The sequence below is a fragment of the Heptranchias perlo genome, chromosome 25 (genome assembly GCF_035084215.1).
Source record: "Heptranchias perlo isolate sHepPer1 chromosome 25, sHepPer1.hap1, whole genome shotgun sequence".
NCBI lineage: Eukaryota > Metazoa > Chordata > Chondrichthyes > Hexanchiformes > Hexanchidae > Heptranchias > Heptranchias perlo.
In genome coordinates, this window is record NC_090349.1 from 13,155,724 (window position 1) to 13,182,583 (window position 26,860).

The following is a 26,860-nucleotide window of genomic DNA, read 5'->3' on the forward strand; positions in this document are numbered from 1 at the left end:
GGATATGGGCCAAGTGCAGGCAATTGGGACTAGCTTAGTGGTATAAACTGGGCGACATGGACATGTTGGGCCGAAGGGCCTGTTTCTATGTTGTAACTTCTATGATTCTATGATTCTATGATTCAGCCCAGAAGCTTAGGATGCAGAAGGGTAGTTACAAGTTATTTTGGTCTAAGTCAAGTAATAAGACTCACTAATGTGGGGAAGTGTAGCTTTTTCATAACTTTGTATTATTACATGAAGACAAGTTGTACTGATTGAATTAAGTGTATTTGATCATAACTGTTGCTCTATATGTTCACTTGCTGTTTAAAAATAAAACACCATGTTTTGTTCTGGTCTTGTCTCACTAAAGTATAAACAATTGTAAACAATTTTACAACACCAAGTTATAGTCCAGCAATTTTATTTTAAATTCACAAGCTTTCGGAGATTTTCTCCTTCCTCAGGCAAATGTTTCAAGAGCTCCTTGAAGCCTACGCATTTATACATATTGAACAATACATGGTGTTTACAGACCGCCCCTGCAACTGCCCGTTGCCAAGGCAATCACCGTGTTCAGACAGAGAGGTGTCACCTGCAGAACCCCCGAATACACATTCAACAAAAAAACAAACAGGGAAAAAAAACAGAGAAAAAAAAACACAGAGAGAGGCAGAAACATCCGGAAGGCAGAGAGAGCCAGCAAATGACCCATTATATTAAAAACAGATAACATTTGTTCGCTGGTGGGGTAACGTGTAGCGTGACATGAACCCAAGATCCCGGTTGAGGCCGTCCTCATGGGTGCGGAACTTGGCTATCAATTTCTGCTCGACGATTTTGCGTTGTCGTGTGTCTCGAAGGCCGCCTTGGAGTACGCTTACCCGAAGGTCGGTGGATGAATGTCCATGACTGCTGAAGTGTTCCCCGACTGGGAGGGAACCCTCCTGTTTGGCGATTGTTGCGCGGTGTCCGTTCATCCGTTGTCGCAGCGTCTGCATGGTCTCGCCAATGTACCATGCTCTGGGGCATCCTTTCCTGCAACGTATGAGGTAGACAACGTTGGCCGAGTCACAGGAGTATGAACCATGCACCTGGTGGGTGGTGTCATCTCGTGTGATGGTGGTATCTGTGTCGATGATCTGGCATGTCTTGCAGAGGTTACCGTGGCAGGGTTGTGTGGCGTCGTGGACGCTGTTCTCTTGAAAGCTAGGTAGTTTGCTGCGAACGATGGTCTGTTTGAGGTTGGGTGGCTGTTTAAAGGCGAGTAGTGGAGGTGTGGGGATGGCCATAGCGAGGTGTTTGTCCTCATTGATGACATGTTGAAGGCTGCGGAGAACATGGCGTAGTTTCTCCGCTCCGGGGAAGTACTGGACGACAAAGGGTACTCTGTTGGTTGCGTCCCGTGTTAGTCTCCTGAGGAGGTCTATGCGATTTTTTGCTGTGGCCCGTCGGAACTGTCGATCGATGAGTCGAGCGTCATATCCCGTTCTTACTAGGGCGTCTTTCAGCGTCTGTAGGTGTCCATCGCGTTCCTCCTCGTCTGAGCAGACCCTGTGTATTCGCAGGGCCTGTCCATAGGGGATGGCCTCTTTGACGTGGTTAGGGTGGAAGCTGGAAAAGTGGAGCATCGTGAGGTTGTCCGTGGGCTTGCGGTAGAGTGAGGTGCTGAGGTGCCCGTCTTTGATGGAGATTCGTGTGTCCAAGAAAGAAACTGATTCTGAGGAGTAGTCCATGGTGAGCTTGATGGTGGGATGGAACTTGTTGATGTTATCGTGTAGTCTCTTTAGTGATTCCTTGCCGTGGGTCCATAGAAAGAAAATGTCGTCGATGTATCTGGTGTATAGTGTTGGTTGGAGGTCTTGTGCAGTGAAGAAGTCCTGCTCGAACTTGTGCATGAAAATGTTGGCGTATTGGGGTGCGAATTTGGTCCCCATGGCTGTTCCGTGTGTTTGGGTAAAGAACTGGTTATCGAAGGTGAAGACATTGTGATCCAGGATGAAGCGGATGAGTTGTAGGATGGCTTCCGGAGATTGGCTGTTGTTGGTGTTGAGTATTGATGCTGTCGCAGCGATGCCGTCATCGTGGGGGATACTGGTGTATAGTGCCGAGACGTCCATCGTGGTGAGAAGTGTTCCTGGTTCAACTGGTCCGTGGGTACTGAGTTTTTGTAGGAAGTCTGTAGTGTCACGACAGAAGCTGGGGGTTCCCTGTACGATGGGTTTCAGGATGCCCTCGATGTATCCAGAGAGGTTCTCACACAGGGTTCCGTTGCCTGATACGATGGGACGTCCGGGTGTGTTGGCTTTGTGTATCTTTGGGAGGCAGTAGAAGTCTCCCACGCGGGGATTACGTGGGATGAGAATGCGTAGGATGCTTTGAAGGTCTGGATCGAAGGTCTTGATCAGTTTGTTGAGCTGGTGGGTGTGTTCTTTGGTCGGATCTGCGGGTAACCGTCTGTAGTGTTCCTGGTTGTCCAGTTGTCGGTATGCTTCTTTGCAATAGTCTGTTCTGTTCTGTATGACTATGGCTCCTCCTTTGTCCGCTGGTTTGATGACGATGTTGCGGTTGGTCTTGAGAGCGTTGATGGCGTTGCGTTGTGCTCGGGTGACATTCTGGACTGTCTTCTGAGTGCGGCTGATGAATCTGGCATTGACGCATTTCCTGACAGCTTGAGCATACATGTCCAGCTGAGGGCAGCGACCCTCCGGAGGAGTCCAGTTTGACTCTTTCCTCTTCGGTTGCTGTACCGCGGATCCCTCTGTCTGCTGTTCCGGATCGTCGATTGTCTCATTGGGTTCGCTGCTGAAATCTTGGGGTTTGTGGTAGAATTCCCGGAGCCTCATTCTCCTGATGAATTCCTCTGTGTCCGCCGCGAGACTAGTGGGGTCCATTTTGGTAGTGGGGCAGAAATTGAGCCCTCGGCTGAGAACTTCGATTTCGTCTGGTTGAAGGGTGTGGTCGGATAAATTGACAATAGACTTCCCTGTGGTTGCAACCGTGGTACCAGGGGAAGCTTGGTCGTTGCTGGTGGTGATGCCGAGTTTCTCAAGCTTCCTGCTCTTGGTTTTCATGTAGGCAGCGTAGTTCCGTTGCCTCGTCTGTTTGGCCTCAACCGGGATCTTGGGTTCATGTCACGCTACACGTTACCCCACCAGCGAACAAATGTTATCTGTTTTTAATATAATGGGTCATTTGCTGGCTCTCTCTGCCTTCCGGATGTTTCTGCCTCTCTCTGTGTTTTTTTTTCTCTGTTTTTTTTCCCTGTTTGTTTTTTTGTTGAATGTGTATTCGGGGGTTCTGCAGGTGACACCTCTCTGTCTGAACACGGTGATTGCCTTGGCAACGGGCAGTTGCAGGGGCGGTCTGTAAACACCATGTATTGTTCAATATGTATAAATGCGTAGGCTTCAAGGAGCTCTTGAAACATTTGCCTGAGGAAGGAGAAAATCTCCGAAAGCTTGTGAATTTAAAATAAAATTGCTGGACTATAACTTGGTGTTGTAAAATTGTTTACAATTGTCAACCCCAGTCCATCACCGGCATCTCCACATCATAAAGTATAAACAGTCCATCCACTGAAAGACTGGAAAAGCATGCATGAGGGAAGGTGCAAAAGACGCAATATCCAGTTCATGTCAAGGGGAACACATTATTCTATCCCCTGGGTCACACTATTGTATAAGCAGATATTGGACACGGTGAGTCAGCTCTGGAATGTAAGGGACAAGGGATCAGCTTACAGGAGCAACTGCTGCCACTGAACCTGAGCAGGTATCTAGAGCAGACCTGAATTTTGCATCAGATGGCATGTCTTTAAAGTACAAGATGTTTGCAGGCTCCACCCAATCTGCACTGTCATGTTCTGAAATTCAGAGGATGCCTTTGATCTACTGTTAAGAGTTCATTGCCTCATATTTAATTAACAGCTCTTGCAACTGTTAAATTGGTTACCGGCCTTGAGTTTATGTATAGTGAGTATGAGCTCCTTTGATGGTTTAGTGGGTAAGTGCACCACATGGTGTGGTACTAAGCCATATCAGTTGTTCGCTGTGTGTATGTAAATATTTACAGGTAATTATACCCACACTTGTATCCATAAAAACCTTTGACTCACGACGGTGTGTATTGCGCTCAATATTGGTTATTCCGGTGTTTTTTGTAACATTGTATTTAATTAGTCTAATATCGTGTCTTTTGCTAATGGTTTCCTCAAATTATCAAAATTCAGCTAATCCCCAACTTCATTGTTGTATTTATGAATATTGATATTGTCAAATCTGGAGGTCATCCTCAGAGGAAAAAGAGGTCAAAATTGGATTGAGGCCAGTAAAATGTCAGAGTCCTGGAAGAGATGGAACGATTATACTGAAGGAGTGTTTGAGATGACCATTTTAAACTGATAAAAACCTATTGCTGTTGCTGAGGGAAGAATGTTCATGAAGAATTTAAAAAATTGCAAGCAACTAGTGGTTAGGTACACCACACAGTATGGTAGTGTGGCGGGCTAGACTAGCAATCCAAAGGTTGCGAGTTTAAATCCCAGTGTGGCACATTATGAAATCAAATTGAATAATGTTGGACAAGGACAAAAACTGGCTTGGTGGTAATCCCCCATCCACAATCAGGCAGCCAACCAGCACTCATGTGAAGAATGGCTGGCAGGACAGATAGAAACATACCCAGGATGAGCCACTTCCTTCAAAAGAGGGAAGGTAAGAGAATTTTTTTTCTTTTACCACTATATACAGATGAATCTGCAGGAGTAAAGCTGTTAATTAGCGTGCACTCTTGTTGCAGAGAGTGGCTCCATTTTCTAAAAAGACCTCAGCAATAAACCAACCACCGTTACTGTCCTAGTAAAACAAGATTACGTAACATTGCTCCTGGCAGTTCACTTAATTGCAGTAACTGCATCATCCCCTCTCCCACAACCCTGTGGCAAAAAAGCCTGGGAAGGGTGGGTGAGAAAAACGAACAGACTGTTACAATCCAAATGTAGTTCCTTTTGGCTGAACAGAGTACTGCCTTGACAGCTGCCCTCGAGAACTCTAGAGCCCAGCCTATCTCACCGTGACTGAAAACGTTTGCCTGATACCAATAGCTCCGGCGGTAGTGGTGGCGAAGAGAAATTAAGTAAACATACGAACAATTGCGGACTGGCAAAGACCCTCTGGTCCCTCCAGCCTGTCCCACACAATTGTCATACCTTGTAGCACAATATATATACTCCCCACCCCACCCAAAACCATGTAATCTCCTGAGAAAAACCACAGTGGATCCCATTTTGTTTGGCCAGCTAAAAGCTGCCAAAGCTCATTACACATGAAGTTTTTCAATTTGAGAATCATTCGCCATTAAGTCTGCTGAGAGTCAAAATATCAGGTCCTTATTGCACAATGGTTTACCCAGGCCGCTTGCAGCTTCTGCGACGTGGATGAAACTGTATATCACATCTATGTGGGGTGTGAGAGGTTGCAGCCCCTATTTCACTATTTAAGGGGGCTGCTCAATATTTGGCTGAATTTCAATACTACGTTCCTCATCTTTGGCCACCCGGTACAGTGGGGGGGTGGGCAAGCAGCTTGGAAGGCCTTCTCATGGAAAGCTCCTGGGCCTAGGAAAGACAGCCATTTACACGTCCAGAATGAGCAAGGCCCGTGAGAAGAGTCACTCTGGCTGCCTGCCTCTTCTTCACAGTATTATCCGCGCCTAGGAGATCCTGGAGAGGGAACATGCAGTTTCCAACAGTATGCTCGAGGCCTTCCGCGACCAGTGGGCATTGCAGAGCATAGAATAATTTAGAATCAAAAGCAAAATACTGTGGATGCTGGAAATCTGAAATAAAAACAGAAAATGCTGGAAAAGCTCAGCAAGTGAGGCAGCATCCGTGGAGAAAGAAACAGAGTTAATGTTTCAGGTCAAAGGCTTTCATCAGAACTGTTCTGACAAAAGGTCTTCTATCTGAAATGTTAAATTGTTTCTTTCTCCACAGATGCTGCCTCACTTGCTGTGCTGCTCCAGCATTTTCTGTTTTTATTTATGATTTAGAATGATAGGTTTCTTCAGTTAATTAGACTTCAAATTATATTAGTGGTGCATTCTTAAGAGGCGGCATTTATGGAGCTTTCTTTCTCAGTGTCAACTTTATTGGTTTATTAAAAATAGGCATACGCAATGGTTTGAAGGAGAACATAACTCCTTTTCTTCAAGGTTGCTATTTGAACAGTTAGGGTTCTCGTGCTGATCAACACAAAATAAGATTTCACTTAGTCAATTGTGGCAATATCCTGAAACCTTTTTCACACAAAGTAGAATTCAAGGGCCTGAACCGAGAATGAAACAGAAGTGGTGGTTTATGGCTTTACATCTGTGCATACCCACGTTTTAAAGAGAGCCTATTACCTTGTTGCAATGTGTCCTACTGTATTGAAATCCTGCATATTTACACTGGCCAATTATCTATTGAGAGACCCACCACTGCTGTCCGTAATAGAATCCAGTTTTTAAACGGAAGCTGTGTTTTGTTTTTCTAGCTTTCCCCCATCCTTTCCTGAAGGTGCTGCCTCTTGCTGGCATATGGTTCCACAGGCACCAGTAGCCTCCTCGTACCTTGTCCAAGTGGCTACCCTTAACATATGAGCCTGGACAGTGAGCGCTAGCAGAATGAAGGCCATCATTGCAAAGACTGATCTTATCCTCACCCATCATCTACACATCTTCCAGCAGAGAGATTCCAACTATCCATCATGAGTGAGAACTCTGGCTGACTTTACATTTCCCTACCTCAGGGGTGCTAAGGTGAACTGTAATATCCCAACTGCTCCCCCTGGATGAAATCAGCTAACAGCACAGATCAAGCCATGAAAACTGAATCCTCCCTTAAGCACTGCCTCTCTCCCTTTGGAAACCACCATCATCACAACCCTCCTCAAAACAAAACCACAATGACCCCTCAGCCATTTTTAACCTCCATTTGCTCCCTAAGGCCCTTGTATGTGTTGTCGCCTCCAAGATTCATACCCATCTCTCCAACTCTGGGGTCCACTCCTCCCACAGCACTGAAACGGTCCCTTACCAAAGCCTCAAATACCACTTTGTGACTGTAATTGTACCGCATTATCCCTCCTTGTCCTCTCTGCAGTCTTTGAGGTAGTCAATCACACCACTCTTCTCCACCGTCTCTCCTCCAATGTCCAGTTCAGTGGGTCTGCCCTTACTTGGTTACTCATCTGATCATAACCAGAGCACCTCTAGCAATGGCTTCTCTTCCCACCCCACATTGTCACCTTAGGAGTTCCCTCACCCCCATGGATCCACCCTTAGCAGCTCCTCCTCTTCCTCATCTATATGCTCCCTCTTGGTGACATCATCTGCAGACATGGGGTCAGATTCCACATGTATTATAATGACACCCAGCTCTACCTGTCCACCATTTCTCTCAACCCCTCCATTGCCTCTGTGCTATTAGACTGCCAGATTGGACCTCCGTCAGGTGGCGAGGGAACCAAAACAGGGGAATAACCTGCTTGACCTCGTCCTCACCAACCTACCCATCAGCCATGTCTGTCCATAATAGAAACGGCAGGATTGACCACTGCATAGGCCATGAGAAGACAAAGTCTCAGCTTCGCTGTGAGGACACCCTCCAACATAAAGTGTGGCACTACCACTGTGCCAAACGGGACTGACTAACAGCAGATCTAGCAGCTGGCCAAAACTGGGCATCCATTAGGTGCTGTAGGGCATCAGCAGCATCCAGAATTGTTACACTACCACAATGCTGAGTCATTGTTTGGTGCTCTCAGTCTATGTTACCAAATTTACCTTGATTGTACACTAGAGTTAAGTCTCTGCTCTGTTTCCCTAAGTCAGGTTGAAAGTTATGCTCACTTTTGCCTAGCAATTCAGTCATTTCTACTTTTGATACCACTCTTGTTCTGGCTGTTCGAGGAGTCTCAGGCATTGCTCACTCACTCAACACAGGAGGATCAGAAGTTCTCTTTGGGGAAAAGGGATAAGCTACTGCTGCAAAACCACTTCCCACTCCAAGAACACCCCTAAATCCACTTAAAAAAATACAAATACAAAAGTCAGTCAAACTAGAAAAAACATTTTATTTAACCACTAGGACGTTTAAATATTTTTAGTCGATCCTGGAATTTGTGTAAAGGCGAATCCCCATCATACATAAAATCAGACAAACACTAAACTGCAGGACCACATGAAGTAAAAGTACACTCACAGTCTTGACACCTGCGAATGCCATTTTTTCTAGTCCCAATACCAATCTGTTGGTTCTTGCCATTTATAACTCTACGCATTCCCATTGTCGAGAAGAGTTTCCTTTTAAAGCCACCTGAACTCAAAACCAGCCACCAACTTCTCAGGGCATTAATAAAAGTCAAATTCTGTTGAGAAGGGGAACTGCGGTACATCTGTACTGTCTCATTTTGATCATGTAATTTTTCTCTCTACAGTTTGCATCACAGAAGGATGGGAATGGCTGATAAGAGATCCTGAAGGTTTTACCCTACGCTTTTAAAAAGTGCACCTAGTGTGAAATACATGGCGTACCTATTGTGATCAACATATAATGTTTTCTGCTGTATATCATATTTCAGGAGAAAAATGAAATGATCAAATCCTTAATTTCTTAAAACATCGCTGAACTTAGAAGTCTATTTTAATAACCTGTCTCATTGCTGGCAAAACTTGGTTATCAGTGGCAAATTCATTTCCTTCATGCCAAAGGGCTTTACTTACTGATTATTAATACTTCACTAGGATCTACATCCTCATAGAGGAAAACCAAACAGAACAAGAGCAGACAAAGTGCACCTGCACTTTTACATTTCAAAACGAGAATATAATCAAGTAACTTTGTAGCACATTCCCATCAGATCATGGTTTGGACAGCCTTACTGACCAATTGTGCGACTGCTAGTGGCTAAATGACTCATTGAGACATATCTGCCAGTACTTCAGCAGCCAGGCAGTGCCATGTGACAACTCGCATGGTATCTGTAATTGCATGTGTGAGTCAATGGAAGCAGGGCCTTGTTGCAACAGCTGTCAATTTCCTTTCGGTCACTTTAAATTCAGAGTTTAAATCCAGAGTGAACAGCCACAATCCCTGATGTCAAGTTGTTGTATTCCACCTTGTAAAACCCAGCATCTTCAATCATTGCTTTGAACTCCTCCTGGGAAGACAAAGATGTAAATTAAAGCAACCCCGCTGCTAGAATTCTCCCAGCAAGCATTACATATTGTGCCTCAAAATGTGACACAGCCCGAGAGCGGAGGCCGGGCTCCTCCTTAAAAGAGGAAAATAAAACACACACACCTCAGTCGGAGAGTTACCTTGTGACACTCTTGCACACCTCCCCAGCTAGCAGTTTATAAAACAATATTGATAAAAGAAAGAAAAAGGTGTCAGCTATGGCTCTGTTGGTAGCACTCTCACCTCGGAGTCAGAAATCCCACTCTAGGGACTCAGGCACAAAATCCAGGCTGACAGAGATGCCGTCTTTTGGATGAGACGTTAAACCGAGGGCCCGTCTGCCCTCTCAGGTGGACACAGCACTATTTTGAAGAGCAGGGGCATTCTCCCTGGTGTCCTGGCCAATATTTATCCCTCAACCAACATCACTAAAACAGATTATCTGGTCATTATCTCATTGCTGTTTGTGGGACCTTGCTGTGTGCAAATTGGCTGCCACATTTCCTACATTACAACAATGACTACACTTCGAAAATACTTCATTGTCTGTGGGACATCCAGAGATCATGAAATGCGCTATATAAATGCAAGTGCTTTCTTGTTGATAAAAGCACTGGAGCAGCTCACAGGTTCAAGTAGAAACAGTATGTGGCTCAGGGAACTTGGGGAAGGGGAATAAAAAGCAACAATGTCTCTACCATTGGAACAGTCTGCCTCATTCAAGTGTAGTTTGTCCTCCATCTTAGGACAGGGTCATCCAGCTGGCAGATTATATGGGGGAGGGAAGAAGAAAAATTGAGACCGTGATTTTCAGGAGCTTTAAACAGTTTGAACTCAAGTAAATCTTTCCTCAGTCCCATTCTGCTTAGAGCCACATCTACAAACGAGTTTTTGATTCTAACAAAGGCCTACTGCAATGTAGGCAACTGTTACACAGCAAAGGAACCAACTGGTAAAAATTATAGCATGCAAGTGTTTCAAAGCACATTTGGTGAGTGCTTGAGCATGAATATTCAAAAATTTCTAGACGATAGTAATATTACCTGATCAGGAAAACGTTGGATACTTTCTACCAAGTACTGGTAGGATTTCCAGTCAGCAGCGATGACCTCACCCAGCACAGGTATCACTTGAAAACTGTACAAATTGTAGAGCCTGGGTAAAAGAGAACAGATATCCTAAAATCAAAAAATGTGAGGTGAGGAAAATCCTTTGTTTATGAAAGAGAGGGCTGCTTTGAGTAGATGAAACTCCAGACCAGAAGGATCCCAGATTTGATCCAAGGTCACTGCTGAGTTAGGTGATCTCAGCTGGCTCGGATGTAAAAGAGGCGTCAGAAAATCTGGGACAGGAACAGGAAAATTGGTCAGAGTTCTTGGGTACGAATGTGAGGTAGGGCAGGATTGGGCTCAAAAGTGGCTGAACAGCCACAGCCACATCACTGTCAAACTCACAGATGAAGAATGATCATTTGGCCAAAACATTTGAGGGCGAAGGTTGCCTATGGAACCGTATCCCAACAGGAAGTCAATGCCATCAGAAGAAGAGGGGCTGAAAGAATATGTGGAGAAAATTGGTGAAAAAAAGTCGGATTAGGATGGCACAGTTCATTGGTGTATCAACATACCATACCAGAGAACGTATTCATAGAATAATAGGGTGTGGGCTTGTGTCCACTATTGCTCACACATTGCGCTGATTTATGGGTATAAAAAGGGTGTAACATTGGAAAAAGGCATGATGTGGAGATGCTGGTGATGGACTGGGGTGGACAAATGTAAGGAATCTTCCAACACCAGGTTATAGTCCAACAGTTTTATTTGAAAATCACAAGCTTCCGAAAGCTCATGATTTTCAAATAAAACTGTTGGACTATAACCTGGTGTTGTAAGATTCCTTACATTGGAAAAAGGGGCAGAGATTCGTAATGTTAGATCTCCACCAACTTACTGCATCACGTGGTGCTTGACTGTGGGTTTGATGGGTTCAGGAAACACTCATCTGAAACAGGCGGGAGCTTCACGTGTTTAAGTCCTAATGACATAATTTAGATGTCCGCTCAATTTCCCTGAGGTCCCAGCCACAAATTGCTGATTCATGTTTATGTCTGTTTAAACTAGGCATCCAGGATTGCTAGGCACAGAGCTGTATATGGAAGTGGATTGACAAGAGCCCCACCTGAAGGTTATTAGGAGCATTTTCAGGCCATTTCTTGACCTTTCTTCTTGCTTTTATTTTTGCTGTCACTTAGTTGGCCCAAGCCTTTGGCCAATTGTTTGGTACAGTAACAGTAGTGGCACAATGGGTTTCCTCACTGGAATTATAAGAACATAAGTTAAGTAGCAGGAGTAGGCCATACGGCCCCTCGAGCCTGCTCCGCAATTCAATAAGATCAAGGCTGATCTTCGACCTCAACTCCACTTGCCCGCCTGATCCCCATTCCCTGTACTTTTTGAAGGGAGAGGAAGACCAAAGATGGATCAGGCATTACAGGCTGTGTGAGAAGCAATATGCATCAACGTATTGGTACCCTCATGCCCACATCTACAGATCGAGGTGCACACTCTGTTGGAGAAGCATTGTAGTAGAGGTTCCGATTCTCAATGGAGGCCATGACAGCAAACCCTAATGGCCCAAATTCAGTATGTGAATCCCTAACTCCCTTTAATGTTGGGGATTCTCCAAAAGCACGCTAATCACAGTATTTCATGCTTTAAATAGTACTACTTGAAGGAAGGCACGTCAGGGAGATCAACAGTCAGTATAGCCTGATTGGCTGCACTGGCCATGATGTAGGTCCCAACACAGCTACCTGACAGTAACCATAGGAACTGGCTTCACAAACTGTCTGGGTCAGCAGGAAGCCAGATGAAAGTTGTACTATATGCTGCAAGGATACCTGCTGCTAACATGCACTGTAAGGCTGGCACTGCCAGTTACAGCTAGTCACACACTCAACTCTGGCTCCACCAACTTCCACGCCTGCTGTTCTACAGGGAGGGTCCCCTGGAGTGGCAAACAAGGCCATCCACCTCACAATTATCTCATTTCACCAGCTACCAAACAGAGACGGGTGCTGGGATGCTCCATCGCTTGCCCACAGACTCTTTCATGCCTCCACATTATGTTTACTTTCATATCATATTTGCCAGTCACTCTTTCTTCAGCTTTGCCAAGGGGTGCCAACAGGTTGAAATATCTTTTGAGCCTTTACAAAAACTCCCAAGAGTTTTTGTCGTTTCCCCCCACCCCACCCCATGCAACCACTTACCTTTAAGTGGCAACAAACTCCAAAATGTCACCTAAAAGCCATTTTGCAAACCCTCCATTATGTTACCTGCCTGTACAAGGCCAAAGCTCCACATGGAACTATAAATAACTATGAAAATGACCAAACCATGGGTAATCAGAGCATAGGGGATCCCAGACTTTATAAACAGAGGCAGTGTACAAAAGCCAGGAAGTTATGCTAAACCTTTATAAATCACTGGTTAGGCCCCAAAAAATGTGTCCAAAATTGTGTCCAATTCTGGGTGGGAAGGATGTGAAGGCCTTAGAGAGGGTGCAGAAGAGATTTACTAGAATGGTACCAGAGATGCAGAACTTCAGTTATATGGACAGACTGAGGTTGAGGGGAGATTTAATAGAGGTGTTCAAAATTATGAAGGGTTTTGATATGTTTCCAATGGTAGAAGGGTCAGTAACCAGAACACACAGATTTAAGGTAATTGGCAAAAGAACCAGAGCTGACATGAGGAGAATTTTTTTTTTAATGCAGTGAGTTATGATGATCTAGAATGCACTGCCTTTAAGGGTGTTGGAAGCAGATTCAGTAATAACTTTCAAAAAGGATTTGGATAAATACTTGAAGGGGAAAAAAATTGCTGGGCTATGGGGAAAGAGCAGGGGAGTGGGACTAACTGGGTAGCTCTTTCACAGAGCTGGCACAGACACAAATGGCCTCCTTCTATGCTGTATCATATGAATTATGTGCAATCAGTCCACTTCAACTCTGGCTATATTTGCACTCGTTCCTTGTTGTTCTGGAAGGAATTGTACCAGGACTGGAAAATCTACCCCTATGGAGTTCTCTTAGCAGCTGTTTCAATTGAATCATTAGCAAACAGAGGTTAAGCTCATCGCCTCCCAGCAGAGAACCCCTGATCATTATCTAGTGATCTCAGAGCAGCTGGCTCACGAGCAGCACTAGCTCTCAGTAGAATTTATTTACTAGCAAACGTATCAGCATATTGAGAAAGGCCTAATAAGACGCTATTTAAATGGTCCAGTCTACCTGTATATGTAATGCAGGCAGATTACAGGTGTAAGAAATCTACAACTCTTTCTTGAATACTAAATTACTATAGCCAGCCTCCCTCTCAGTAATACTAATTTACTATAGCCACCTGGAAAGGATTGGATTCTGTACTTTGCTGAATTCCAGACACAGGAACCTTCCACCTGGCTTCAAAACCCGATAGGCCTCCTGCAGCACCTGGTGGGGGGAGAAACAGTCTGTGTCAGAGTTTCCTACATAGATACTTTCTTGCACGGTCAACACAAATTGAAGGAATTTTTCAAAGAAATTTGTACGCAACAGACAAATTACAGTAAAACTTGGCTCAATTTTATTAAAAAAATATTCAAAGGTGGAAATAAACTTATTGGCTTCAGGCAAAATGCACTGTATTTCATCCCCTTAACTCCAAGATGACACATAGCACTTTTGTTGGTGGGAGGGGGAAAAGAGATGGAAAATGGCAAACAGAAGCTTCTCCATCATAGCTTATTACAGTTAGTCACAGGTGATGCTTTGCATCCACTCACATGATCAATATGAGTAACATTTCTAATTCCAAAGGCAATTGTATAAACATCAAACTTGTCATCGTCAAATGGCAGCTCTTCAGCATTTCCCACCACCCAGGACAGGCCTGCAATGAACAACCAAGCAGAGAACAAATGTAAACATTCAGAAAGTACATCCTTAGAATCTGCTTACAGTCAGAACATATTTCTTCAGACCAATCATCCCCACAGTTAACTCTGAGCAGAAAGGAGAAATGAACCATTCTGAATGCTAGTTGGTGCTAGAAAGTGTACTTGTGGACATTAAGTGAGAGCAGAACCAAGTTTATCTCTGCTCCCCAGTTAGTAGCGCTCACAGTCTAGGCTCATGTGAAAAACACCAATTTAGCAGAGAAACTGGAGAACAGCCTGCGCCCATGGAACTATACCCCAGCTTGAATCAGAACCTCTAGGAGCGAGTGGAGGGGAGATTTTTTTCGGGTGCAGGGGAAGTGGAGTCTAAATATTATGAAAATATGATTTAGCATATAAATAAAAACAGGTTGTTTATTTGCTGATGTTCTTTCTTCACTACGACCCCGCAAAACAATAAATACAAGTTTGCACAATGGCATGTATGTTCATCCCAACACAAACAGTGATCCAGACTCCTCTTCAGCCACAACAACTTGCATTTATATAGCACCTTTAATGAAGAAAAACATCCCAATATATTTCACTGAGGCATAATGAGAAATAGATGGATGCCAAGCCAAGGGAGATATTAGGAGGGGTGATCAAAAGCTTGGTCAAAGAGGTGGGTTTTAAGGAGGGTCTTAGCAGGAGAACTCCAGAGTGTAGGCGCCAATGATTTGGCAAAGGGAGGGAGGATGCACCACAAGCCAGAATCAGAGGAACGTGGGTGGAGGATTGTAGGGCTGGAGCAGGTTACAGGGATAGGGAGGGGTGAGGCCATAAGAACATAAGAAATAGGAGCAGGAGTAGGCCAATCGGCCCCTCGAGCCTGCTCCGCCATTCAATAAGATCATGGCTGATCTGATCCTAACCTCAAATCTAAATTCATGTCCAATTTCCTGCCCGCTCCCCGTAACCCCTAATTCCCTTTACTTCTAGGAAACTGTCTATTTCCGTTTTAAATTTATTTAATGATGTAGCTTCCACAGATTCCTGGGGCAGCAAATTCCACAGACCTACTACCCTGAGTGAAGAAGTTACTCCTCATCTCAGTTTTGAAAGAGCAGCCCCCTATTCTAAGATTATGCCCCCTAGTTCTAGTTTCATCCATCCTTGGGAACATCCTTACCGCATCCACCCGATCAAGCCCCTTCACAATCTTATATGTTTCAATAAGGTCGCCTCTCATTCTTCTGAACTCCAATGAGTAGAGTCCCAATCTACCCAACCTCTCCTCATATGTCCACCCCCTCATCCCCGGGATTAACCGAGTGAACCTTCTTTGTACTGCCTCGAGAGCAAGTATGTCTTTTCTTAAGTATGGAGACCAAAACTGTATGTAGTATTCCAGGTGCGGTCTCACCAATACCTTATATAACTGCAGCAATACCTCCCTGTTTTTATATTCTATCCCCTGAGCCATAAAAGCGAACATTCCGTTGGCCTTCTTGATCACCTGCTGCACCCATGGAGGGATTTAAACAACAGGATGAGAATTTTAATTTGGAGACACTGAGGGATGGCAGCCAATGTAGGTCAGCGAGGAGAGGAGTGATAGGTGAGCGAGACTTCACCTGCATGTAGCGGCACAAAAACAAAAGTGCAATCTGAAATGCAGCATAAACCCAGTCATCACTGAGACAAATGGGCTGTGGACAAATTGAGGTCAAATATCCCACCACTTTCATGCCAAACATTTCTTTTTCCATTCAAAACTTGGAAAAACCCGGTCATAAACCCAAATTTGTCAAAGCTCTGAATATTGCTCCATATTGGGAAGGCCCTTCTAGCAACTCTCTTGTACTCCAGGGCAGAATACAAAAAAAACCTTGTTGTGCGATAGCTGATCCCCCTCTCACCTCTCTCTATCAGAGCTTTCCTTGTTGTGCAATTTACTAATACTATTATGATATAGGAATTGCAGCACAGAAGGAGGCCATTTAGTCCACTGCACTTGTGCCAATGGCAGCTATTCAATTATGTTTAGTGTCCCTCAACTTTCTAACCTCTAGATGTGCCATCCCACATGCTATTCCATCTCACTGTGTTGCAACTGAGACACAGTCTCCTACTCGAACTCATTCTTTCCCAGGATCTCAACTGTGAAATTCTTTATCTCACTCAGTCTTTCCTTCCTGTTACAACCCACACTTGACATCGCCTAATCACTAGTACCAAATTTAACTCTTCACTTTTACTCCTTTCAGCATTGTCCTGCACTACCACTTGGGCTTTCAGGTTCCACAGTTTAAAAAGAAACACTTTACTGAGTATAGGGGAGTTAAAATAGCTGCCACCAGCTTAACAGAGACTGGAAAAGCAGAATGCTTCGATGCAGCAGACCCTGTTAATTATACAATATAGCTTCAACTTTTCAATCTCTTTTCAAATACACCAGCAACAGCATAACTGTTTGTGGAGAACCTAAGAGGCTTTGCAATTCAAATCCAGCGCTGAGGAAAGTAAAGTTCTCCTTACCTTCAGTATATTTCAGCTGTTCAGCCTTTTGTCTTCCAACCTTTAACATTTCCTTATTAATGTCACAGATGACTGCCTTTGATTCCAAATCAGAATCAGATTCATTCTGCTGTTGATAAAGATCATTGATTTGTTGCCATGATGGGCTCTGGTAAGATTTCATTGTTTGTCGACTCTGTCTTTCATGCTGCGATCTTATGTAATCCATAAACCTGAAGGCTATATCCCCTGCAGAAATACAAAGCAATTTTAGTTCTTTTACAATGACTTCCCCAATGTCTTAGTTGTAAAGTGCACTCCCCACTGTGGAACAGAGCCATGCAGACCTAGAAAGTACCAGGTTCGATCTCCAGCCTGTGCTGAGTTAAACGATCTCGGCCACGGTGATAACGGTACGACAATAGCCCCAGTGTCCCTGGACTCGGGGGAAGGTGGTGGTGGAAAGAGTGAGAAAAAAAAAAAATCAGTCGGTCCTGACTGCTATCCAATATCTCCTGCTCAGTGCAGGTGTTGTCAGCAGGGAGGATTGGCTTGGGCTTGGCTGTGATGCCCCATGGACGAATAGCTTCCTGACACTCTACAGGATCACATATGAAGGATAGTGAGGTAACAGAAAGCAGCGTGTCCCCTAGGATCTGCACTCCAGCAACAATCAGTGCATTAAGAAAAAAAACTGGTCACCCAGAGCATTGTTTGTAAATGCACAATACATTTTACTCACGTCAGCGACGAGTCATTCTCAAAATACTGGAGGATTTAATGTCAATGTGACATTGGTCATATCAGAATCACACGTGTGTTTTGTTATTTCCAGAACATACATACAAGGATAAAAATAGTTGGCAGTCTGATCAAACAGTTTCACAGCTGACTATAGATCATGGGAGTGAAACTGGTGATTTTTTAAAAAGGGCACTGCTAAACACAGTCAATTTACCTATGAAAAATTAGTATTAAAAAAATGTTAAGTTTTGGAAAGCTACACTAACGTCTCAGTCGGTAACTCACTCTGCAACGTGGAAATGAACCACACGGACCAGGAAGGTACCAGGTTTGACTCCTTTCCCCAAGTCTGTGCCACTGGTTGATCGAAGCCTGAGCAGCAATAGACGAGCAACTGTTGACCTCAGTATGCCTGGACTGGGGAGGGGGAAGGGGATAATCAGGCATCTTGCTCCTGATCAGTGTCCCCTGCTGGAAAGTGTAGACCTCATATGAAGACACGGTCAAGCTCAGCTTTGATGCCCTAAATGGTCAAATACATGAAGAACTGTCAATTGGATGAGGTACTGGAGGGCAGTCAGTGTTTGCGAAATCGATCAGAAGAGAAAGGGAGGAGAGAAATATATGTTTCCTGCCTTTCTTACAATTAAGTAACAGGCATGTCAATTGCAACTACACAATAGGTTTCATAACTTGGGTGAAAGTGAAAAGCTGACAACAGTATCATACCTGTGGCTACACCCCAATTCCACGATATAATACAAGTGTGCTTCGACAGCAGATTATCTGTGAATAAACTATGACTCATTTTCACATAGTACTTGACAGATAATTGCCAAGAACACCTCCTGTATCAGGTCTCTAAACAAACAGGGAAATGTTCAAATACATCAAGTACACATCAACAAAACAAAAATTTTGAGCACCTAGATGATGCGATATAGCTTTGGTAGGTTTATTGCAGGGCAGGTACAAAAGTGCTGCATCTGTAATGTTTGCTGCTTAACTCAAATATCAGAGGAATAAAAGATTCAAACTGTACAAGACATTTATCACATTTACATCAGAATCACTGCAGTCAAATTTAAATGCCAACTTAATAAAAATGTGAAAATTGTGAGGAACAGATATTCTTAGTCAAAGCTACACAACATAAATTTGTATTTCATTTTAATTACAAACATTTGGTGGGGGGGGGGGAAAGAACACGATAATTACGGATGAGGGCGGCCAATTGGCTCATCTTGATTCATCCGTCCAGAGCGATCCTAATGTCACTCCTTTATAGCATCCAATTGTTTCTTAAACAATTCCAGGATTTTGCCTCCACTTTGGAAGTTTATTCCACATGTTGATCACTCCAGAATTTCCTGATATCTTTCCTAAAAGCACCTTTCTCCACTTTGTTATATTCCCACATTTAATTTGAAGTAATATTCTGGGTTTATCCATAATCTAACGTACCTCTATAAGATTGCCTCCCAGATACCTCCTTTCCACCCTGAAAAACCCAAGTTTCTCCAGTCTTTCCTCATAACTCAGACCCCTGACATTAAGTTCAGCCTCATGGCTCTTCCAGGCACTGCCGTCAGTGCTTGAATGTCTTGTCCCTTGGAGACCAGATCTGGACGCAATATTCAACGTGTATTCTGACTAGAGCACTATAACGTTTGATGATTATCTCCTCTGGCTTATATTCTACTGTTTTAGTTGTGAAATCAACATCCTATTGCTTTTGTTGATCACTGCTCTGCACTGGTTGGATATATTTAGTGTTGAGGCTACGAAGACTACTAGGTCTCTCAACTTCAACCTTAGCTGTTTCAACACCATTCGTAGAATACCTGTTTATTTTTTTCCCTATGTGTAGCACTTTATATTTGTCCATTAAATTTCATCTGCCATTGTTCTGCGCACTTATATATCTTGTCCAACCCATTCTATATTTTTTCTGAGCTGCCTCTTCTACTTTGGTTATCAATAAATTTGACCACTTTGCATTAAGTTTCTGAATCCAGATAATTTATGTAAATCAGAAAGTAGCAGTGGTCTCAGCAGAAGCCCGGAGACACCCCACTCAATATTCCCACTATAACACAACCCCTCTGGGGTTGTGTTATAGTGGGAATATTGAGTGGGGTGTCTCAGGGCTTCCTACCTGTCAAACAATTTCTCATCCATTCCCAGGGTTTACCCTGAATCCCCACAGTCTTGTGTTTAATTAATAACCTTGTGTGTGGAACCTTTTGGAAGTCAAGGTAAGCCACATCATAGGGATTACTCTAGTCCACTTGGGTGTCGCTTCCTCAAAGAAGTTGAGGGGGTTGATCAAGCTGGATCATCCCCTTCCAAATCCATGTTAACTAAGTTATTGATGTACAGATGATTCTCACATTTACTCCTGATAATCAGTTCCATTATTTTACATGGAATGGAAGCAAGACTAATGGATACATTTTTCACTTTCTCTCATTGATTAGGCTATCCAGTGCCAAATTCAATGTCATGGCAAGATCACCCATGGGGACAGAGAGACAATCTCAGCCTGATCATTATTGCAGGAAATGTTGATTCTTTTTCTCGTCCGTTTAAAACATTAAAAACTCAAGAGTATTCAGAATCAGGCAAAGCAAGGAGGAAGAACGATCAGGAATGCAAGATTCACAGAATCTTCTCATATCCCTAGCAGTCTGGAGAGCTTGGGAAAAGATTAGAGTAATTACTGTACCTGTCCCTCCAGCCACATCAAGCAGTTTTGTCCCTGGCAGTGGGTTCATCATATGAAGAAGGGCATCCTTCCACAATCTGTGAATGCCGAGACTCATGGCATCATTCATTATATCATAGTTTTTGGCAACATTTTTGAATACTTTGTAAACTGTAATAGGAAATAGAACATTCTAAATTATTCCACAGTGGACATCACATCACATGCAGAGGTTCAACTAAGTCGTCTGAGTCCTTATAAGGACTGAAAGGGAATCCTGCGTTTATATCGGAGAAGTGTTTCAAAATGTTTCACATCCAAAGAATTACTTTGAAGTGCTTTGAAGGTTGTTATACAGGGAAAAGTGGCAGCCGAAATGTACATAACAAGATCCCACAAATAGCAACGAGATGAATAACTGGTTAATGTTTATTTCGGTGGTAATGGTTGAGAGAGGAGTATAGCCTGGGACATCAGAAGAACTCCCTGCTCTTCTTTGAAGGAACTTTAGCATCCACATGAACCACCAGAACAGACTGGAGCTTGTTTTAACATCTCATCTGAAGGATGGCACCTCTGACAATGCTGCACTCCCTCAGTATTGTACAGGATTGCCAGCCTAGATTATACGTTCAAACTCCTGGCATGGGGCTCAAACTCCCAACCTTCCGAACTAAGGATAAGAGTGCTACAACTAAGTCAACCTGAAAACAGGGAAACTAGGAACTTATTGAAGTCCACAAAAGGTATAGAAGACACCTTACATGACGCCTCCTCATGCGAGTCAGACAGCAACAATATTCAGTTAATAAACTGAATATTTACACAATTTGGTTGGGTTTACAGCAAGAATGCAAATATTATATCATTATTTTAACATCTCACTGAAGTAGTGTTTCAATCTCTATCAATGTTAGCTATTTTAGGTTAACTGGTATTTACCAATACAAGTTTTCTTTTCAAAATAGATAGACACAATATGCAAGATTCCTTATTTCAAAAGGACATTTGATTTCCTCCCCCCCATGGCTGAGAGTATGACCCACACCACATTTGGCAGTGAACCATACAAACCAAGCTTCTATCTTGTGTTGAGTTTGCTAAATCTCAGCCAGGGGGTCTTACCTTCTCTGGGCTAAGGAAGGGGAAAAGTGTGGTTATCGGATAAAGACGGAACTGGGCTTGACTGTAGAACTCCCGCAATCAAATAGGTGCCTGAGAATCACCGTCCAAGCTAATAATTGGACAGCATAGGAGGTCATTCAGCCCATCGTGCCTGTGCCGGCTCTCTGAAAGAGCTACCAATTAGTCTCACTCCCCTGCTCTTTCCCTATAGCCCTGCAAATTTTTCCTTTTTAAGTACATATCCAATTCCCTTTTGAAAGTTACTATTGAATCTGCTTCCACCACTCTTTCAGGCAGTGCATTCCAGAGCATCATAACTCGCTAAGTAAAAAGATTTCTTCTCATGTCCCCCCTGACTTATTTGCCAATTATCTTAAATCTGTGTCCTCTGGTTACCGACCCTCCTGCCAGTGGAAACAGTTTCTCCCTATCTACTCTATCAAAACCACTCATAATTTTGAACACCTCCATTAAATCTTCCCTTAACCTTCTTTGCTCTAAGGAAGAACAATCCCAGCTTCTCTAGGCTGTTCACATTACCCCTCATCTCTGGTATAACTATGGTAAATCTCCGCTGCACCCTCTCCAAGACTTTGACATCCTTTCTAAAGTATGGTGCCCCGAATTGGACACAACACTCTAGCTGAGGTCTAACCAGTGATTTATAAAGGTTTACCATAACTTCCTTGTTTTTGGAACCTATGCCTCTATTTATAAAGTCAAGAATCCCATCATGCTTTTTTAACAGCATAATTTGTCCTGCAACCTTCAAAGATTTGTGTATGTGAACCCCCAGGTCTCTCTGCTCCTGCACCCCCTTTAAAATTGTACCATTTAGTTTATACTGCCTTTCCTCATTTTTCCTTCCAAAATGCATTACTTCACACTTCCCCGTATTAAATTTCATCTGCCATGCGTCAGTCTATGCTCTTCTAAAGTCTCTTACTATCCAAGTCACTTTACTACATTTCCAAGCTTTGTCTCATCTGCAAACTTTGAAATGATGCCCCTATACCCAAGTCCAGGTCATTAATATATATCAAAAAAAGCAGTGGTCTTAATACTGACACCTGGGGACACCACTGTATACTTCCCTCCAGTCTGAAAAACAACCGTTCATCACTACTCTCTGCTTTCTGTCTCAGCCAATTTCATATCCATGCTGCCACTGCCCCTTCAATTCCATGGGCTTCAATTTTGCTAACAAGTCTATCATATGGTACTTCTGAAAGTCCATATACACATCAATTGCACTACCTTCATCAACCCTCTGTTATTTCATTGAAGAACTCAATCAAGTTAGTCAGACATGAATTGCCTTTAACAAATCGTGTTTGCTGTCATTTATTAACTCGTTCTTCCAAATCACAATAGATTTTGTCTTGGATTAAAGTCTCTAGAAGTTTCCCCATCAGATGTTAGGCTGACTGGTTGGTAGTTACCTGGTTTATCTCTCTCCCCTTTTTTGAACCAGAGTGTAACATTTGCAACCCTCCAGAAATCTGGCACCACTCTCATATCCAAGGAGGATTGAAAGATTGTGGCCAGAGCCTCCACTATTTCCACCCTTACTGCCCTCAGCAACCTAGAATGCATTCCGTCCAGACTGGGTGACTTTTCTACTTTGAGTGTTGCCAATCTTTTTAGTACCTCCTCTTTATCTATTTTTATCCTATCCAATTTCTCTACCACCTCCTCTCTTACTGTAACATTGGCACCATCCTCTTCTTTAGTGATGTAAAGTACTCATTTAGTACCTGAGGAATGCCATCCCCCTCCACAAGATTTCCTTCTTGGTCCTTTAATCAGCCCCACCCTTCCTTTGACTATCCTTTTACTCTACAAAAGACTTTAGTGTTCCCTCTTATGTCACCCACTAATCTTTTCTCATACATTCTCTTTGCCCCTTTTGTTTTCTTTTTCAGTTCTCCTCTGCACTCTCTGTATTCAGCTTGGCTCTCTACTGTATTATGAACCTGGCATTTATCATAAGCCTCTTTTTTCTGTTTCATTTTAACCATCCAAGGAGTTCTAGCTCTGGATGCCCTTCCTTCCTTCCCCCCCCCCCCCCCCCATAGGAATGTGTCTAGTCTGTACCCGAACTAGCTCCTCTTTAAAGGCCTCCCATTGCTACTTTACTGTTTTACCTGCCAATCATTTTTTCTAATCCACCTGGGCCAGATCCCTTTTCAACTCACTAAAATTAGCCCTCTTCCAGATGAGTATTTTCACCTTTGATTGATCCTTGTCCCTTTCCATAACTGCTCTAAAGCTTACTGTTTTCATATCTTCACACTCTTCCCTTGGAGAAGTAGTTGAAGGATTCACAGGCTGATTTAACAGTTTGACAGGCCACAACAAGAACACTCCTTCCATGGTCATAAGCATGTATATACCAGCCAATAGGATGGTTAGTCCTATAGAGGGACAGGATTTGATGGGCACCCACAACCCATATGAGGAGGAGGGGATGCATCCACACCCACTGAACGCAAACATTGTGGGAGCATCTTCACCACACAGACTGCAGCAGTTCAAGAAGGCAGCTCACCACCACCTTAAGGGCAACTAGGGATGGGCAAGTAATGACAGCCTTGTCATTGGCACCCATATCCCAAGAATGAACTTTTTTAAAGAAGTAACTTTTCCAACCCAGGGAGGGCAGCTAACCAAAGTTTGGTCACTGTTATGACTCTGCTGCTAACATTCAGTCATAATTTTTTAAAATGTCAGTGCTGTTTCTGCTACTCAGCAAAGTTGTGCTGTTTTTAATTGAAGTATGTTCAACCCCCCCCCCCCCCACACCTCCCTCCCCCAGGTTATATACAATCTTAAGAGCAGTCTTTCGCCAAAATGATTCTGAATCATCTGCACATGCAGATGCATTGACAATAGGAGATTAAGGAATCCCGGGGGGGGGGGGGAAACAGCAGGGCAATCAGTGCCACAAATTTCCCAAAGACCATCAATGTCACAGAGTGATGCCCAACATGATTTAATTCCAGCAGAGTGGGTTAAATACACAATGTGCTCTCTTCCCACCCCCTAAACACATCCATCTATTTGTTTACATATGTTGCTCCATCTAGTGGCCTGGTCGGGAATAATGAAACTCACCCACCAAAACAACCAAAGTACAAGAGTTACTGGCTCACCTAGAGAAAAATTCTCTGATTCCACTCCCCGCCCTCTTAAGGCCTTCACTCATGTTGGGGTGCAGCAGCCTTCTAGTACCTCACCCAAATAGCCATTGTTTACACTTAAGCCATACAAAACCAGCAGGTTATGCGTCTCAGCTAAAATCCAATACTTCTGGCAGGAGATCACGAGAAAGGTGATCCTTTGTCCTTTTTAATCTTCTCTTTTCGCATTCAGTGGATGCCCAATGCCCTCCATTAAATCACCCAAGCAGCCATTCATGTACAAATGTAAGGAGTCGCACAACACCAGGTTATAGTCCAACAGCTTTATTTGAAATCACAAGCTTTCGGCGTTGTTCTCTGACTATATATGCTGTGCCTTTATGCAACTCTTCACTCACCTGACGAAGGAGCAAAGCTCCGAAAGCTTGTGATTTCAAATAAAGCTGTTGGACTATAACCTGTTGTGCGACTCCTTACATTTGTCCACCCCAGTCCATCACCGGCATCTCCACATCATGGCTACATTCATGTACAAGCTTTCAAAACAAGTACTAGCAGATTATTTGATCGGGTGGTGGGGGGGAATTACAGTTGACCCTAATCCTGTCCTTATCCAACATCCATGCACATAAACAAACAAAATCAAAGGGCTGGGGGAAGAGAGAAAAAGACGGGTCATTGATCTGAAATCAGGACTCCTAGTTCATGACCTCTTCACCAAGCCAAGGCACTGAGGTCAACTGCAGCAGCCTGACTGGAGGCTCTGGGTTGCTAGTTTAGCTCAGTTAAACTCATCACATCTCAGTAGGAACTTGGCACCTTCCCGGTTTGAATGGCTCGGCTACTCACTGTCACTAGATCCTGACACCGGGTAAACATCAGGAGACTGGAAGGCACATCACAGGGTCACCAGCTGCCACCCAAACCTCCCAGTGCCAGTCCCCAGCAGCGGCCCGAGCCCCGCGCCCCCGCACCTTTCTCTGCCTTTTCCGACTCGGACACCCTCTCGAAGCCGAAATCCGTTTGCTTTTCCTCGGCGTTGCCAGAATGAACTCTGACAGAAACGCGGGCCGCAAGATTCCGACTGCAAGTGAAGAGACCGCTCCCACCCCGGGGGCCAGCTACAAACGACCTCAGTAACCGACAGGCAGCCATCTTTCTACTGACCTCCCCCTCGGTGATTCTGCTTCCAGGGCAAACAGCACTTCCGCCCAGGTCACGTGAGATTGCTGCAACTGCACCAAACATCTGCTATTTTTTTGTGAGTGTTTTAGGTCCCCCCTTTCATAAGTGGGGGTGGTTAGGGTGTGTTTTACTTACAACAAATCAAAAAACGTGTCAAATAATAATTTTATTGGAACGAACCAGGATGCACTCCAGCCCCTGCGGTGCCCACCGGTCGCGGAAAGCCTCAAGCGTACCGGCAGACGCCGCGTGCTCCCTCTCCAGGGTCACCCGGGCGTGGAGAATGCTGCGGAAGAGAGGCAGACAGTCAGAGCGACTGCCCCCACTGGCCGCATCTAGCCTGGACCTGTGGATAGCCACCTTGGCCAGGCCCAGGAGCAGACCCACGAGGACTTGTCCGCCCCCCTCCGCACTGGGTGGCCAAAGATCAGGAGGGTGGGACTGAAGTGCAGCCAGAAATTGAGGAGCAGCCCGTTCAAATAATGGAACAGGAGCTGCAACCTCTCACTCTCCATATAGTCATAATACTCATCCAGGCTGCAAAAGTTACAGGCAACTTGGTAGTCTGTGAATGGCTTAAAAACCGGTTTGTCGCTACTGCTCCATGCAACACTCTCCACCCCAGATCCCCAATGGTGTAAGGGACCAACATCTGTAACTGTTCCAGGTATTATAATCTGTGCATTTAGCACTGTTCTAATATACCAACAGATGTCAATATCAAGTAAATGTTAGCATTGAGATCTTAAAGGACAGGACAGATTGCAAACCCATTTAAACACTTGGAGCTGTGATTATTTTTAGTAGTGAGATACAACAAAATTTACAAACCAAAATTACTGTGAGTGAGACTCAATGAGTCTCCCAATTTACATTAGTCTGATGTTCCATCTTTGCTAGTTCCAAAACTAATACATGACATGATGCCCAGGAGACTCAGGCTAGAATATTTGCTTTTGTCCTAGAAAGGGCTTTGTCCACAGTTTTCTGATTTAGAGGTAAGAGTGCTACCAACTGAATCAAGTTGCTACAGGAAACTGGATCATCAAATCCAACACAAGGCACTTAGCACTTGTTACCCAGGGAAGAGAATTCAGAATAATCTGCCAAATGGTAGGACTGAACTATCTGTCACTGGATTCTCTATTTGGCCTTCTCTGGGATTCTGCAAACATGAAGGAGATTCTGCAATTGCAGATGTGGGCCTTTGAGCATAACGGAAAGATGTGTGCCTGCCTAAGTGGGCAATCAAAATTGTCTTTGCCAGTGGAATCCTGAGACTATCCAGATGCCCACTGATGAGTTTAGATT

The 26,860-nt window shown here is 43.9% G+C and overlaps 1 protein-coding gene across 3 annotated transcripts; it reads right to left on the minus strand.

The window, feature by feature from the left end:
- Positions 1-8,079: 8,079 nt before the first annotated feature.
- On the minus strand, positions 8,080-25,533 carry coq5 (coenzyme Q5, methyltransferase). Of its 3 annotated transcripts, none has more exons than XM_068005646.1 (7): positions 25,339-25,533; positions 20,118-20,267; positions 16,667-16,894; positions 14,033-14,139; positions 13,612-13,700; positions 10,249-10,360; positions 8,080-9,185 (listed from the first exon to the last, which is right to left on the minus strand). In XM_068005646.1, the coding sequence occupies exons 1-7, from the start codon at positions 25,517-25,519 to the stop codon at positions 9,084-9,086; spliced, it is 969 nt and encodes a 322-aa protein (XP_067861747.1). In that variant the 5' UTR covers positions 25,520-25,533; the 3' UTR covers positions 8,080-9,083. The 3 variants fall into 3 exon arrangements, 2 of the variants coding, with proteins under 2 accessions (XP_067861747.1, XP_067861748.1); XR_010967186.1 differs by lacking the exon at positions 8,080-9,185 and adding an exon at positions 11,384-11,519 and having other exon boundaries at positions 10,276-10,360; XM_068005647.1 differs by lacking the exon at positions 20,118-20,267.
- Positions 25,534-26,860: the final 1,327 nt, after the last annotated feature.

Excerpts from the sequence above, each read along its gene's own strand:
- coq5 (XM_068005646.1), bottom strand. The coding sequence starts at position 25,519 with ATGGCTGCCTGTCGGTTACTGAGGTCGTTTGTAGCTGGCCCCCGGGGT. Across the intron at positions 20,268-25,338 it reads GTCGGAAAAGGCAGAGAAAG|TTTACAAAGTATTCAAAAAT; the intron begins GTGCGGGGGCGC and ends TTCCTATTACAG. Across the intron at positions 13,701-14,032 it reads ATGTTACTCATATTGATCAT|GTGCTGCAGGAGGCCTATCG; the intron begins GTGAGTGGATGC and ends TCCCCCCACCAG.